General features: G+C 56.5%; 3 protein-coding genes across 3 annotated transcripts; 2 read left to right on the top strand and 1 right to left on the bottom strand.

The window, feature by feature from the left end:
- Positions 1 to 110: 110 nt before the first annotated feature.
- EsH8_X_000257 (uncharacterized protein) lies at positions 111 to 2448 on the bottom strand (the record flags this gene model as incomplete). The annotated part of the gene is made up of 2 exons (XM_083274345.1): positions 111 to 1257; positions 1313 to 2448. The coding sequence occupies 2 exons, from the start codon at positions 2446 to 2448 to the stop codon at positions 111 to 113; spliced, it is 2283 nt and encodes a 760-aa protein (XP_083119737.1).
- A 7039-nt stretch (positions 2449 to 9487) lies between these two features.
- Positions 9488 to 10180, top strand: EsH8_X_000256 (uncharacterized protein; the record flags this gene model as incomplete). Its single annotated transcript, XM_083274344.1, has 1 exon — positions 9488 to 10180. One exon carries the CDS (start codon positions 9488 to 9490, stop codon positions 10178 to 10180), a length of 693 nt encoding a protein of 230 aa, XP_083119736.1.
- Positions 10181 to 12132: 1952 nt separating this feature from the next.
- Positions 12133 to 14205, top strand: EsH8_X_000255 (BCS1 N terminal-domain-containing protein; the record flags this gene model as incomplete). Its single annotated transcript, XM_083274343.1, has 1 exon — positions 12133 to 14205. One exon carries the CDS (start codon positions 12133 to 12135, stop codon positions 14203 to 14205), a length of 2073 nt encoding a protein of 690 aa, XP_083119735.1.
- Positions 14206 to 16377: the final 2172 nt, after the last annotated feature.

The raw sequence follows: 16377 nt of genomic DNA, 5'->3' as shown, positions 1-16377 counted from the left end.
CCCAAAGAGATGTTTAGTAACACAGCCTATGGCTGAGAAAGATGGTGTAGTACATTAAGCCGTACAATAAATCAGCATTGCAGTGGTGAGACTTCGCCCTGGTCCCTGTGTTATGTGAACCACCATATGCACCCACAGTCGCTCAACTGGCTAGTCCTTTGCCGATCTCGGGAGACCAGAAGGCTGTCTTCGTGTATCCAGCGTTTTTTCGAGTCGGCTATCGCCACAGTCTGCCGGTTTTCCATGATCATAACCTCGACGGGCAGACCCTCATCGTTTAGGACAGGAACGGTGTTCTCGCCGTCGTCACATACTTCGACTTGTCGGCAGAAGGCGTTCTTGGTTTCATCAAGTGATACTCGACGCTCCTCAAACTTGATGACTTGCGGGTATGGCGGCGGTGGCTCATGTCGTGGTCGGTCCGTTGGGATCGGACTTGATTGAGGGGCTTGGGTCTGCATGCTACGACGGACCAAGAATTGTGTAGAGGTCGATGGCGGGAAGGTTGCAAACGCCGGGGTTCGAGAGGTCGACGTAGGCTTTTTCTGAAAGCTGTTGTTTTGAGCAGGATAGACGAAGACTTCGAGTAGGGTTCCAGGCCATGTGCAAATCCAAGGTCTGTCACCGGCCTGGGCTCCTTTCACTCCTTTCCTGCTGAAATCTTGCCCCAGCGACGGTGGCCCATCCCACCGCTTCTTCGAAGTCGGTTGCTTCTTGGGCGTGCTGACGCCGGGGAACCTATCTTCCGCCACAATGACCGTCTTGTTGTAGGTCATTTGGGCAAACCATGCGGCTCCACGGCCTGGTTCAGAAGTGTCGTTGACAAGCCGCATTTTGAGGGGGTCAATAATAAGCGGCGGTTGAGTACCCCAGAAGAACATGTTGGCTCGGCTGTTCTCATCGTGGTCGCTGTCATTGAATGTAGTAAGTTTTAAGGTGTAATCGGAAATAGGTAGTTCGTTGGCAATTCTGGAGACGCCCATGACGTAGCTAGTGAAAGGAATGTTGCAGGTCCAGGCCTGTGCCTGAGTGGTATCGTTGAAGCAAGTGCTTGGCGCTTGGCTCGCGATAAGAGGGGGCAGGCCAAACGTGCCAACTTCCATTCGCGGCAAGTCCGGCGGCAGAGTGGCCAAAGGTTTAATATCCACCGTAGCCGTCGGTATGACGAGAGGTATGGCCTCATCATCCTGATGCTTGCCGGGGGGCTTCTTATGTTTTGCAAAGAAACTGCCGATAACAGCACCCAAAATAATGCCCCTGTAGAGTCCATTAGCCACCATCCAAGCAAGATTGCGCAAACATCAATACTCACATCAGCACCAGTCCGACTGCCAATAGGCAAATTGCCCAATAAGGGACGATACCAAACATTCGCCTCTTTGCCCTCTTTTGCCATTTGCGGTCGATCTCACCCTTCTCGGCGTAGGCCTCGGCGGCCGTGTTGATTTCATGCTGGCTGGCAGTGTCCGAGGTCAAGGTCCGACTTGACATCCGAGACGGTTGAAGGCGTAGGTCCTCTCGCGATTCAAACTCAGGGTTGCGGGTGGCAAGCCCTAGGCCGCCAGCGCCGGCGATGGGAGCGACTGCGGCTGCCATCACAGTCACTGCAGGCTGCTGTGGTTGTTGTTGCTGCTGCTGCTGCTCTGGCCGCGGCGATGTTTGCTGCTGCAGCTGGTGTTGTTGTGGTAGTGGTGGTACTGAGGATTGCTGTTGCGGCTCGCCAGGTTGTTTCCTTGTGTATGTCTGCTCGGGATACCTGGTGTAAGGAGGCAACTCTTCAGTGTGACCCAACGGTCCGATCAGGTCGGCGATTTCTTCCCCCTCGGGACCCACCCTTCGTTGATAGCCATCAGAGCGCCCAACGAATCCCACAGGAATGTTGTCGCCCTCATTTGAGTCAACAGGTACGGTGTTCTGCGTGTATAGTGTGTACGGGTGCGTCGGCCCACTTGGGCCGGCGTAAGATCGTTCAGACATGCGAGCGGTGGATGATGTCGCCACACTATTCGTACGTTGCGGGTACATCTGGTACGGATGGGACGGGCCAGATGGTCCCTCGTAGGGGCTCTCGGATCGAATGATGGGTGAATCGGTCGATGTGCTGGAGACGCGGGAGATGGGAGTCCCGTTCGATTGAGCTGCGGGACCGTCGTGACGAAGGGTCAGCGGATCGTGTGACCTGGGTGGCTTCGCGATACTGGAGGGCCGGGCGGGTGTGGCTCGCTTGGGAGTGGAGGAGTCTCTTGACACAACCGCCGAGCCAGTCGAAGGGTTTGTGGTCGAGGTAATGGGTTGATGGGATGCGGACAGATCGGTTGGGCGGAAGCCATCCGAGATGGCCATGGCTTGCAAGTCGTAGTCATCGTCGTCGACTGTGGTTGAGGCCCTCGCCGACATCCTGAGGGAAGCCCTCCGCTCGTTGCCGGCCTTATCGTGGAATGGGTCCATGGTGATGGTGTGCAATGGTTGAAAATGGACGACGAGCCGCGGCCGTTCTCAAAAGTATGGCGGCACCAATTTCACAACATGGGCATCCGCCGCTGACCCCGGAGGCCCAGAACCAGTCCCAACCTCGACCCACAGTGCCTGTTGACTTTGCTGCTTTGCCGCTCCGAGCCAGTCGTCGCCGTGGAGATGTTGGTAGTCGAGGGAAATTCGTCGTATATTCGACGCGATTATAAGAGAGAGTGTTGTTTGCCGCAGACGAGAAAGGGAAAGGAAAAAACCCGCGATGGATTCGAAATGTGGAAAGGAAAACAAGCAAGCGTAGGGACGTGGAGGAGAAGGAGGAATAGGCGCAGGACAGGGCGAGAGAGGGAGCGCGGGTGCGGGAGGGTAATACCAGACAAGGTTGGACGATTCAGGAACGGTTTGGGTTTGGGGTCCGACACGAAGTGTCCAGGCGTGTCATTGGTGGCTCTGGGGAGGGGGTCCTCTTTTTTTCTCTACCGGCTTGCGGAGGCAGGGTACCCAGGGGCCGTATTCAGCAGCGAGAGAGGCCAGTCCGCTGGAGACTTTTCCGCTGGAACAGGGAAACGACCGGGGGGCGCGAGTGTGAGCACCATGTACACTAAAGAAAGACACTTGGGGTGGGCAGCAGTGCCGCCTTGGGGAGCAGTTGAGCCGGGTGCCCTGGACGAAAGGACTTGGCTGGGGGGAAGGCCGGGCATGTCGTCGAGTCCAGACATGCTAAGGCCCACTGGAGAAAGGTACGCGAGACAGGTGTGGTGCGGCACGGACAGGACAAGTATCCATTGCCCGAGTTGGTTAAGACGAGGGAACGTGTTCCCCCTGGTCTCGCGTCAGCGGGCTGCAGTTTACCCAGGGCACATGCGCAGCACACCTGCTCTCTCCGTACAATGTTAGCTAGTACCTTGGACATGCCAGACAGGGCACACGATGCCACCCACACGAGTGGGCGGCCCCGAGTGCCAGATCTGCCCAGGCCGAGCACTCCAAGCTCCTGCCATGTACACTGCATGCCTATTCACATACCTAGTGTACATACCCTACATACATGCCGCCGCAGCACGTACCAAAGGCAGCCGGACAGCCCCCGGGGGCCCGCCGCCGCTCCCTGGACGTGCAGGTGCAGGCGTTCGTTCGTGTGTGAGAAGGGTGGGGAGTTGCAGCATTGGCGTCTGGAGTCCCAAAAACGCCAAGTTGAGTGAGCCCACGTCTAGGGCAGGTGGCCCAATATATTCCTTGCCTAGGCCCCCCCCCAAAAATATGCTTGCTTGCTCTCGGCTACCTGGTGCAGAAGCGATCCACTTAAACAAAGGCCGTCGTCTACCACCACATGGCTGTAAAAGTAGACACTGCACCTGTTTTCCAAGGCATTGTGTGTGTACTACTACCCTCGCATTTGGTTTGTGTATAGGAGTGGCTGGTGCCTGTTTCCTTGTGTGTGCGTGCGTGTGTATGTATGTATGTATGTGTGTTGGTCGCCCATCATACGACAACCGATTTCTTCGAGCCCTTCGTCATGATTCATGGTACGAGGGAGGCAGCTTGGCCTTCCAAGACAAGCCGTGGCCTCGTCCTAGCTGCAACGCTCTAGGGCTGACTGACAGCAAGCCGGGCTCGTCATCGTCACGACAAGAGTCGCACCAGAGAATCAGCGTGTACAAGCTCGGAGGGTGTGGGTGCCTCGTCGTCCCCCAGCAAATTCTCCATGCTCATTCATGGCTGTCGAGGCGGCGGACCAGGGTTGTGCGCACCTTATCTGGAGAGACCTGACAGCGGCATGGTTGTTATTATCGATGCAGATTGCCCGACATTTCCCCCGTCAATGGCAGCAGGCTTATCTTCATTTACCTCATTTGCCTCATTTGCTGTAAATTATCCCCTCGCATAGTGCCCGTCACTGTACCCAAGCTCTTTTGCGGTTCACGGTACATCCCGGCCGAGATGCGACTGGATCTACACCAGAGTGATTGTGCCGTTGAGCCTATTCTAGACGGCTCAAACACCCCGCCCAACAGCATCCGGCAAGCTGGACCAGGGAGAGACCACAGAAGCGAAGGGTACGGGTGTGCATGTGCGAGTGCTGTACATACTTGGTCCAAGTTGACAGCATCGAGTGTTGCGGGCCGATTACCGGCCAACAGCCAGGCACCTAGTCAGTACCTTTGGAGAGAAGGTATGGTGAGAATCTCACAACCATCATATCACCACGCCACAGTACAGATGGACGAGTGAGAGGACGGACTCGGAGCGACGCTGTCACAGAGCAGGGTTTCAGATGTTTGGCAAACAGTGGGGGAACCGCCTCAAGTGCCGATGTTTCTTGTTCGGCGCGGTGTCAGAAGCAGAGGGCAAAAGTGTGGATGACGGGCGGGAGTCGAGGAGCTGCGCCAAGGAAGAGGCTTGAAGGCCGCAGAGGCAGAGAGAAGAAAAAGGCCGGTAGGAAAGCGCAGAGAGTCGTCTCGGTCAGAAATGGCAGGCGCGTTTAGACACGCAAGGGAAGGGGACAGAAGAGGAGAGAGAGAGAGAGAGAGGGAGAGCGAACAAGCGAACAGGGACACCCGCCGATCTCCGTTTGGTTGCCGGCACAAGGACCGCGCTAGAGCCCAAGTGAGCCTAGTGATACGCCACCTCAGCAGGGGCTCGCTGGGGGGGCACGGCGGGCCAAGCGGTCTCCGCCAAGCGAAAAGGCATGTGGGGACCGAAACTCTGCACCAAAGAACGGCATCTGCAGTGGTGGTGATGGTACCTAGTGTTAGGTAGTGTAGGAGGGAGGTACCGAGGTTCCAAGTGAGAGAGACAGCGACATTGACAACAATCTTCAGGCTTAAATCCCTGAGCCAGCGAGACAACGTCCCCCGGGTAAATGTTGGGCTGTCAATTTCTTGATGCTGTATGGCGTTTTCCAGCTATCCTTGGCGTAGTGCCGCGGTACAGCTGCCCATGTGAGCCTCTCGTCAACGGCAACGTTATTTTGTTGCCCACTTGTGGAGGTTAGTGGCAGATGAGGTCCGGTCGGCTAGTGTAGCGCCTGCGGGCTGTGAGAGAGCTCCGGTGCAAGGTGCAGGCGCAGATACTCTCGATCCCACCCTACCTAACCCTACGCTTACTAGAGTCGTGCACGACATGTATCTCTACCATTAGATGGTGCGGCCTGCGCTGCTTCGGGATGTACACCATACCATCCAAGTACACTTCAGCGAGACAAATCCGGCCGCCCACCCAAGACAAAGACAGGCCCTCCTCCCACGCACTCAAGTGTCAAGTGTGGCACTGTGGCCTTCCAGCACTCAAGCACCTTCCGCAGAAAGCACGCCGGGAGAGGAGGATCCACAATTCAGGCAGGGGTTGTGGCTAAAAGCGGATCCACCACTCACAGCTTCGCTTTCCTCTTCCTTCCGTCCTTCTTCCTTCTCCCTTCCAGGATGCTTCCATGAACATCTCATCCACACACGCGGCCCCGTACGACACTACAGTAGATTAAGTGGCCAACTCTCCTCCCAGTGCCAGTAGCATCTGTATTGCATCTTGCTCACATTCACTGCGTCCTATGTAGTATGTGTAGTACATGGTATAGACAGAACTTTGCCCGGTACACTATCCGCGGGTGCACTACGGATACTCTGAATATATTACAAGCCGCACACGGACTGTACCACGCACAAACTCTCGTCTATCTATACTAGCTATGTAAATATATACCTTATATACTCCGGACTGCGGCAATTTAACCAAGGCAGTCCCACCCGTCCTCCCTTCGCCACCGTTTCGACAGGCGGCGGCAACTGGATGGACCACCTGGAACGACATCGTCAAACACATACAAAGACCACAAACACTCAGACTTCCCTCGCCATATGCCCGAAAGGGTGCCCCTTTCCCTAGTAGGCAGGCGGCTCGTCTGTACAAAGCTTTCCAGATTCCTTGGGCTCGGTCGCCAATGGACGTTTCCGAGCCGCTTCCCTCTCTGGGCGGCCCCGATATTTTGTTACCTTCCCCCTCGTGTGTCAGCGTGTTGGTGTTCCGAATCCGCCGGTCAACAGTTCTACGGCCCCGTCTGTCTGTCGCGTCGGCTGGCCCTTGTGCAAGTTGCAGGGCTGACTCGTCTCCCTCTCCTTCAAGTCGTGTCTACCACCTTGAGATACCCGCAGTCATTTCGTAATTCTTCATTATCTTATTACTTATTCCAGTGTGACCGTTTCATTATTATTATCCAGGATATGACTTTATCCCTGTGTTCTGCGGGTTTCCGCCTTGAACACTACTGGTTGTTAGCTGGCCTACATATCTCGAGAACGCTGGATGAAAGGTACCGCGTCTCAACAGCAGAAATCTCGCCGCCGCCGAGCCGACGTGTGCACGCCATTGACACATCTTGTTACCTTGCCCGTACTATGCTCGGCTTCTCCGACTGCACTAGACCCGGAAGCCCCCTTGCGTTCCGTGATCCCCGGCCGGCGTAATAAATCCAGCCGCCTCAAGATTGATTGCTGTTCAATATTCAAAGATGGGTCGGCGGCCACAGAAACATTGCCGTGCTCCACAACCCGTGTGCATGCAGGAGCAGTTCGAGCGGCGACTGGCAAATGCCTCCCACGGCAACAGGCCGAGCGTTTCGTTTCCCCCCCTCCTCCCCATCTTTAACCACGATCGGCAGGATGCCCCAGTCCGCACCAGCTATCCCGTCCAGAAGAATCGCGAATGGCAACAACGATGCTCCATGTCATGCTACGCACGCCTGGAGCAACCGGCCATTCCCTCTTCTGCTTGAAAATTTGGTTCTTCTTTTTTTGTTCCTTTTTTTCTCTCGTTCTTTCTGGCTGTTTACCGCTGCCGCTTCAGACCTTCAAGCACCGCAATGTGGCCGAAGCGACGTACGACAGCAATTCTGCTCGTCTTTTTAGTCATCCCTGATCCTCTACTCCATCGATTATACCGTACTGAGCCTTACGGCATCAGACCACCCCCCCTGTACCTCTCAGAATGAGAGAAAATGCTAACAGCGGTCTGTGAGTGTCCCAATCAAGCAATCCGACTCCTCGGCCGCAATCTGCAAGAACTATGCAGGCTAGACCCTCCAAAAACCAGCCAGTCCACATGTCGGCTCGCCTGACTCCAGCCTGCTTGTTCTCTCATCGGCACTTTCGGTGTGCAAGTCTGGCGTCTATCTGACAAGGCAACCAGGCAGAAGCGAGGCTTGATACCCCGAAGCATTTTGGCAACAGAAAAGGTTACTAGCACATCGGCTCCCGGTACGCGCATACGCACACCATACATCACCCCTTCCTTCCACTGTAAATCATCCCCAGTGGGTGTAAGCAGCCACTAGACACATCCGCTGCGACCGCCCGCGGCGTTTTGGTCTCAAGCTTGAAAGTTCTGCTCTGTGCAGGTTGATTGCATTGATAGTCAAGGCCGTCCACGGTTGCATGCTGGCTAAGCGGGCAGCTGCAGGTTCGGCCAAGCCAAACCATGACCACCTCTGTGCTCGTCCACTCGGCCTGGCGTAACCCCTCCTTCTCCTTGCACACCCATCTTGCTTGGTGACCGAGCGCGCTCGCCGAAAGACGATGGGAGCGCGTCCTCCTCAGCCTGCATGTTTGATGGGACATGTCCGATTCAACAGGCGCAGCAAATAGCACAATTACCCAAACCAACGACATGTGCATACGTCCCTGGCTGGGATTGAAAAGAGATGGTTGTTGCTGCGGCGTCTTTCGTATGGCTGCGAGGCCTCGCAGCTACTGCACGTCAAGACGATGTGTGTGTTGCCGACTGGCTGCCGTTCACACATAAGAGCAGCCTCATTTTCATCCAGTCATCCCCATCACCAGCGGCCACTGCAGGTGCATCGCCCTTTTGCTCCGGGGGTGCTTGGGATGATTGAGATGCTTAGGACGATGGATTTCGTTGGCTGTCTCTTCTGCATTTGCAGCCTCATTCCTGTTCCACACGTTCGGGTCTGTTGGCCTTCGTGATCGACCAGACGGCAGTTGGTCACTGGACTTGAACGCTGAAGTGGTGCTGGGTGCCATGCATGCCGCCTAGCTCGTCTGTTTCGTCGCTGGCGCGATTAGCTACGAGTTTCGTTGATATCGCGCAGGTTACAACGCCCTATTCTGACGCCGTGTGGGTGTGATTTGGGTCCCAGACACTGACCAGGAGTCTGGCGACCATCGGCACCCCTTTCCCCCTTCAGTCTCTTCGTGCCTCTCTCCCTCGCTAAGTTCTGTCTTTGTCTTGCTCCTCTGTGACCCTTGGGATGGCACATGCATCCAGTGGTGCAACTCAACCATGGTTAGCTGCCTTGCCTAGGCAGCTGGTGCTGGTGCTGGTGCTGGTGCTGGCAGACTCGGAACGCGGTGCCTCAGTGCACTTTGAGTTGTCTCAAAAGGTTGATTTGAAACACCGTGAGTGGTCTGCATCTGTGCAGGGCTGCCGTGGAAGCAGGGCGAAGTTGAATTGCTTTTGGGGGGGTGTCGACTAGTACCCCGCATGAGAGACACACCGCAGCCTTGTCCGCAAGCATTGCTCATCCATTACTGGTTCGATCTCGACGACTCTTCACGTTGCCATGATATGGCGAGGTACATATCAGCTTCAGTCCCCTTGCTTTTGCACTTCGCATCATGCACATGGCATGCATGGGGCCACTGCTCTGCCCGAGCTCCGCGGCAAAGATGAGGCGAGCGACGTTGACCAGAGATGCAGTCGCTCACAGCTACGCTCGACCGTTCTCCCTGCAGCGTGGAGTGCAAGAGGTATTTGATCAAGCCCCATCCCGGTGATATGTTGCGTGAAGTTTGTTTCTCGTTGCTTGCTTCATCTCTTCCTCGGCGGATAACAAACTCAACTTGACGCAAGGGTCTGGCCCTGACTTCTCCGTCCCTCGTTTTGCTGCGTCATACCAGGTTACTCCTTCATCCCTTCTGACCTCTCTCGGCGCTGCAAACGCTGCTGCTGCCATCTTACTTCTCCGCAATCGACCCTCCAGCGAACCTCTCCTCTCCCATTTGCAGCCATGTCTCATCATCACTTTGATGATGGATCCTCCGTCTCGAGCTACTCGTCTGGAAGCTCTTCCCGTTCTTCCTCGAGATCGTCCTCGAGTTCGGGGAGCTCCAAGAAGTCCAAGTCATCCCAAATATCCCACTCAAACATCAAAAGCGACCACTGGTCGGTGTCATTCATGAAATGGACCACCGGAGCACCTCCCGGCAAGCAATTGTCCCTTCGGAAGACCAAGGTCCGGGAGACTGAAGATGACTGGGGCTATGACGACGGCGCCAGTGTCTACAGCGACACGTCCTATATTTCGTACGCCTGGGTCACGCCTAAATGGGATGATAGCATTTCCGAAATCGCGTCTAGGTCCAGCAACAGCCGGGCCAGTGGCCGGCTCCGGAGAGAACACCGAGGGCAGGGCCGGCAACGCTTTACGGTGCCCCCTCCCATACACCAGACCCCTTTGTTTCCCCACCCTCCACCTCCACCTCCGCCGTTCATGACCCCCCCAGGTGCTCCGATGTACGACGACGATCCAGGCTTCTTCGACCTAAACGCGCAGCCCGGGTTCCACCCACCCCATCCACCGCCGCCTCCACCCGCGGGTGCTGGCGGCACTCCCGCCTTCTTCGACCTCGGTGCCGGAGGCGGCGGCGGCGGTGGTGGCGGCGGCGGTGGCCGCCCGGGTAAGTACGACGATTGGGAGTAATACAAGCTTTGAAGATGTGGTGATTGTGTATCAAACAAACGTTCTAGGAAAAGGGTGTACGGCTTGTATCGGCGCAAGGCGGATATTTCTTTGCTTATATTTTGGGATTGGCGTTTGAACAAAACACATCGACCATCTCCCCCAATTGGTACCCAGAACACAAGAAGGGAAAGACAGAACCTTCAGATTGGGGAGAGGTTTCCAATAATGACTTACGATACCTGTTCACAATAACGAGATCACGGGAGGGAGAGCTTGAAATACTGTTGTATCAATTTTTTTTTAAATCTTTTTGGCAGACAATACTTGATGCCGTCGTTGATAATCTTGAGCAACCGTCTGGTGAAATTGCGTGCGGGCTTTTGCCACTTTTCGACATTGTGACTGATTCGCCTTTCCAATTTGACCCGAGTTGACTGGCACGGAGGACGAGAAGGACGAACCCCCTGCGCTTGAGGGGACCAGACGTCAGTTGATAGATGGAGAGCTCAAGAGGGAGGGCCATGATACCCCGGAAAATGCAGGTTTGCGTCAATGACGAGCCATTCACCATGCCGGATCGCATTGGTCTAGACCTGCCGCAAACCAGGCGCGACGTCATGCCTCATGCCCACTACCTCAGCGGAGCTAACTCCAAGAGAAAGATGGATGTTAGAGGTAGAAATGAAAGGCTAAGTAAGCTTCATCCTGCACTGTCGGTCCTGCGTCATCCGGGAGCGCCGCTGTAGCCAAGCTTGCGGACGTGGCTGAGCCTAGGGTCCCAGCCACAGATTGGCCTCAACACTCCGACTCGCATCCACCCCAATAGCCTCAATCCTGTAAATCTTCGACCCACAAATTTTCTCCGGCTTCTTTTTGTCACGTCTCTTTCCCACGTCGGCCGAAACAGTTTACTCTAGGTTGAGTTTGGCTGTGCCGGTTTGTCGGGCTGCCGTGTGCTGTGCCAGACGCCGGGGGGGACGAGGAGCCTGAACCGGCACCAGCTGACCGTTGACCTGCACATTGATCGCATCTCGTATATTGAGCGGTTCACGATTGGTCTGAAAAGCCCGGTATGTTTCTTCTGCCTCCCGGCTGCTCATTCGCCCGTCAGACGAAGACACCATGGGTGGGTTTGTCCACTTAGATAACCCGCCTTACGGATCTCACCTGGCAATATGCAGTCATCCCAGGACTCTCCGCTACTGCTGAGCTGTAATCCATAACAAGTCCAAGACGGTCCAGACGCAACACATCTTTCCTTGGTAGTCCTAAGCGTCCCCGTCCCACTCCTCAGCCGCTAATTCTTCGCTGCAAGTAGGCAGCCGTAAACATTCCCCCTCCCGCCCCCGTCCGGGATTCCAACTTTCAAGTGGCAGTGTTGCCTGGCTAGCGGCAGCCTTAATGGATGGTCTCCATTATGCCCACAAGTCTCTTTCACGTCTTTCCTGGCCAAAATAGCATGGTGTCTACCTCACCGCCCCTAGTGCGGTTCGGAGAGTGACTCAAGTAACATTTTAACCCAGGCGGCCTCATCCAAATGCTGTGCGCTCACAAGCTGATTGGCCCGTTCGGCAGAGCCCCGAGAGAAGCCTCCGGTCTGGCTTGGTGTGGGGGAACGTTTGCCTTACTGGCTGCATCACACTGGCTGCATCACAGGCCACGAACGCAGGAGCGCGCCTGGCGAGGGTGTGCGTGTCTGCCTCACTTGCATACGGGTGTCTATTCCATCTGGAATTGGGTATATAGGTCAAGACGGGCCTCCCATTCACTAGCCTGATATCCCGTTCACCACTCACTCATAAGCTCCCCGGCTTCCCCAACCCCTACCAAGAGCCTCTTGAACCCGGCTTTATAGGCCCAAGGGAAATACCTCGCCGTCAGCAGGGAGGAGCATCTCACAGGCGTCCTATTGACCCAGCATCAGAATTCACTTTCTCGAGCTGGCTTTCTTGGCAGAATTTCTCAGCAACATGAACGCATGCTCCCAATCCGCCTACGCGGACCCAATCAACATCTCGTCCAGTATGCCCCAGCCCGCTCCCCAGCTGGCGCTGCTGGACTTCTTCTTCCCGGGTTTCAGCACCTTCACGACCGCATTCCAAAAATACCTTGGCATCGACCTCAACGTCTACATCCCCCTCGTCGTCCTGTGTGGCGGCGCGACCTTCGCCTGGCGCTACTTCAGCGAATACCTTTGGGAAAAGGTCGAGAGCCACCTGATGTCGACCGTTGAGGTCCGCACCGACGATGAAATCTACAACATCCTTATGTCCTGGGTCGCGGCCCAGCGCTTCGCCAAGAACTCCCGGCGCTTCGTTGTCAACACTAACCTGAACTCGCGGTCCTGGTTCCTCTGGCGCTGGGACGAGGACGAGGACGAGACGGACAGCGAATCTCCCGAGTCCCCGGAGCTCGGCCAAAAGAAGAAGCCCCTCGCATACACACCCAGCTTCGGCAGCCATTCCTTCTGGTACCGCGGCCACCTGCTGCTTTTCAGGCGAACCCAGAATCGGGAGCAGGCTTCCTACATGGTCGTCAGCGAGCGCGAGGAGATCAGCCTCTCCTGCTTCGGTCGCAACCCCTGGGTCTTGAAGGAGCTCCTCCAGGACGCCCGCGCCGAATACCTGAAGAAGGACTCCCAAAAGACCATGATCTACCGCGGCAGCACGCGCGCCGGCACCACCGAGCCCTTGTGGCAGCGCTGCATGGCTAGGACGTCCCGGCCCTTCTCGACCGTCATCCTCAACGAGAAGACCAAGCAGGAGCTCGTGGACGACGTCGCCGACTACCTCTCCCCGGCAACCCGCAAGTGGTACTCCAACCGCGGCATCCCCTGGAGGCGCGGCTACCTCTTGACCGGCCCCCCCGGGACCGGCAAGTCTTCGCTATCGCTCGCCCTGGCCGGGTTCTTCAAGATGAGGATCTACATCGTGAGCCTGAGCTCCATCTCGGCCAGCGAGGAGAACCTCGCCACTCTTTTCGCCGAACTGCCCCGGCGGTGCGTGGTCCTCCTCGAGGACATCGACACTGCCGGCCTGACCCATACGAGAGAGAACAGCGGGGCCGCCGACACCGAGGATGGCAAGGACGGAAGCGGCGACATGGTCCCCGGACAGGTCACGACGGGCAACGGCACGAACAACAACAGTGGCAGGCTGTCCCTGTCTGGGCTGCTCAACATCCTCGACGGCGTGGCCAGCCAAGAGGGCCGGGTGCTGATCATGACGACGAACCACGTCGAGAAGCTTGACAAGGCGCTCATCCGGCCGGGCCGCGTGGATCAGATTGTAAAGTTCACCCTGGCCGACGAGGAGGTCATCGGGTCCATCTTCCGCGCCATTTACGCCCCACTCGAGGGCGACGAGAACGACATGCCCGCGCAGCAGCTCGGCGCGCTGGCGCCGGAAGATGAGAAGGCGCTCGCCGAGAAGGCGGCCAAGCGAACCGCCGAGATCGTGGCTAGGGTCGAGGCGCTTTCCCGCGAGTTCGTCGTCAAGCTCCCAGCGCACGAATTCAGCCCCGCCGAGATCCAGGGGTACCTGATGAAGCACAAGCGCAGCGCCGAGGCCGCGGTCGCCGGGGCCGAGGAGTGGGTCGTGGAGACGCGCAAGGAGAAGAAGGAGAAGGAGATCAAGGCGGCCGAGGAGAAGCGCAAGGCTGAGGCCAAGAAGAAGGAGGAGGAGGAGAAGAAGCGCAAGGAGGAGGAGGAGGAGAAGAAGAAGGAGGCGAAGGAGAAGAAGAAGGAGGCGAAGGAGAAGAAGAAGGAAGAGAGGAAGAAGAAGCGCAAGAGCGAGAAGAAGAGCAAGCGGGGCAAGGATGGGGCGGATCCCTCAGGCTCCGCCGACTCCGACTCCGACTCCAGCTCGAGCTCCAGCTCCGACTCTGAGCCAGAGTCGGAGGTGCCGGCCAAGGTGACGGTTACGGCGACAGAGAGCGAAGCGGATAAGCAGGGCCCGGCGGCGTCGGACCTCAAGGCCGGCAGCGGGGCCGACGAGGCCAGCCGAAAACGAGATTCGGGGTACGGTACTCCAGTGGAGGTTTGAGTTTTGCATTGAGGGCAAGGGGTGGGGGACAAGGAGAAGAGACCGGAGTTTGTTCTTTTGGATTTTTATTTGGCATGTGGAATCGCATTGACCGGCGTTTGAGCGGCTTCCTTGGATGGGGGACATCCGGAGGATGACTGCGGTTCCATGTTACATAGCGTATGGCTTGTTTTCTTCTTCTTTTTTCCATAGATGAACCCCAATGATTATCACATACTCAACCCTGCTCTTGTCACCATGATCAACATCATCATCATCGCCACAACAATGGGTGAATGAACAAAGACAAGATTCGTCACCGTTACAATAAATTTGTCAACTGGGGCCCGCCGTCGTCAATGGAACGACATAAACGGCCGTGCAACGGCGTGTCCAGCCCCAAACGTCCTCGTCTAGGTTAGCGCCGTGTCTAATACCGCCCTGACAGCTATCATCACACCTGACCTGCGGCTTTTGTTTTGTTGCTTTATTTTGTGAGTCAAGGCCAGCACAGCCTGCGCAAGCTCCTCCCCCAGACGGTGTCTCAGAGGGCGCCAAGGCTGTGGATATGGCAGCCCCAGTAGCTTCTCGGGAGATGACGGCACCTTGCAGCAGGCTTCTGGAAGCAGTTGTCGACGAACAGACTTGAGTTTGGGAACTTTACTTGGGTGAGAGGGGCCAGCCAAGGCAAGGTGCCATGATGACTGGTCCCATACCCTTGGTGAGTGGACGCGCCCTAGATGCAGCTGTTTCCGAGTTAATCACACGAGGGCAAGAGGGGGGAAGATCTTCAGACGATGCAGAAGATCGTTGTCCGTGTGCCAAGCGCGTGTTTCCGTCTCACCGTGCAGTGCAGTGCAGCGCAGCGCAGCGCGGTGCAAAAAATTCCTTCAAGTTTCCTAAACGGAGAGAGCATGGAACCTGGAACCTGGGGAGGGGACAGGCCGTGTGCCAGGGCAAGAGGGCCGATGCGAGTCCGGTGCGGCGCGCGCAGCGCGGGCATGACTGACAGTGAGGGAAATATTTCTTGATTTGAATTTTGTTACACTCGGTCGAAGGACCTCGGATTTCGAGCCAGCTGGCTGGGGCGATGTCCGCGACGCCGTAGTGTACCATAAAAATAAATAAAAATAAAAAAGACGAACAAACGCGTGTGGTTACGGGGGTGGTCCCCCTTGTGGATAGTCACCGTGTGCCGGTGACCGCAATCCCGGCGAACGAGGAGGCAGGAGTCAGAAGAAGAGGGGCCATCTTTCGGAGGACCGACGCGGCGATGCGAGGGTCGAAACAGTGGGAATGGATCTTGGATATGGGGATGGAGATGGACTGCAAGGGTGCCGTCGTCAAAATATGGCAACTCTGTTACGTACGCCTTGGCTTGCCCTGCCTACGGTTGGTGGTGGCAGCCAGCTGAGCAGGGGCCGGATATCGACATGGTAGTCGTCGATGCGGAATGGAGACACAGTGGCTCTTTTGTGAATGTCATCGTCTACGCGAAGCTTCGCCGAGCTTGACAGCTACCGGCGTCAGGTTGAACGAGGGGAGGGGGCTCAGCCACGATAGACACGCATACCAAGACAGATGACGGTGTCGGTGTTGGTAGGCGTGGGTGAGAAGGGATCGTGGAGGTTTGAGGTCTGCGCGATGCGGTGGCTTGGTGGCTGGCATGTTCCAGTCACCTGTCACTTTCTTCTTCTCCTTCTTTTTCCCATTGCCCTTGCAGTTCAGGCGTGTACGAGTCCGTGCCGCGCCTGTGTCCCTTTGTGCCTGTGCCTGGCTGGGGGAGTGGTTGATTGCCTGTCGGAAACGAACTGAAATGTGATGTCGGGATGCATGGGCCGTTGAACGTGGGGCCAGTCCAAAGGAGGCTAGTGAGCGAACAGCGGAGAAGATGGTTTGGCAAATGATGGGTGTCGACAACGGGGGGCGTTAGTCCCGAAATGGAATAGACTTGGCTCAGTGCGTCATCTGGATGCACACCGCGGGGCATGCGCAGCATCTAATCTTCGTGCAAGTACACCTGTACTCTGTAGTGCGCTAGGTACGTACACACGGTAGTAGCGGGGACCCGAGAGGTAGGAGGAATATGACTGGCCAATTCTTTCTGGGCCAGCTCACCACCAAAGCGACCTACTATGTAAGAGTATCCGCACAGCACCACAGTCGTTCCGCAACTGGCGGGGTGGTGAGAGT

Source organism: Colletotrichum jinshuiense, chromosome 10 (genome assembly GCF_051148585.1).
Source record: "Colletotrichum jinshuiense chromosome 10, complete sequence".
Taxonomy (NCBI): Eukaryota; Fungi; Ascomycota; class Sordariomycetes; order Glomerellales; family Glomerellaceae; genus Colletotrichum; species Colletotrichum jinshuiense.
Note: the sequence above shows the minus strand (reverse complement) of the source record. Positions and strands in the feature narration are given on the sequence as shown.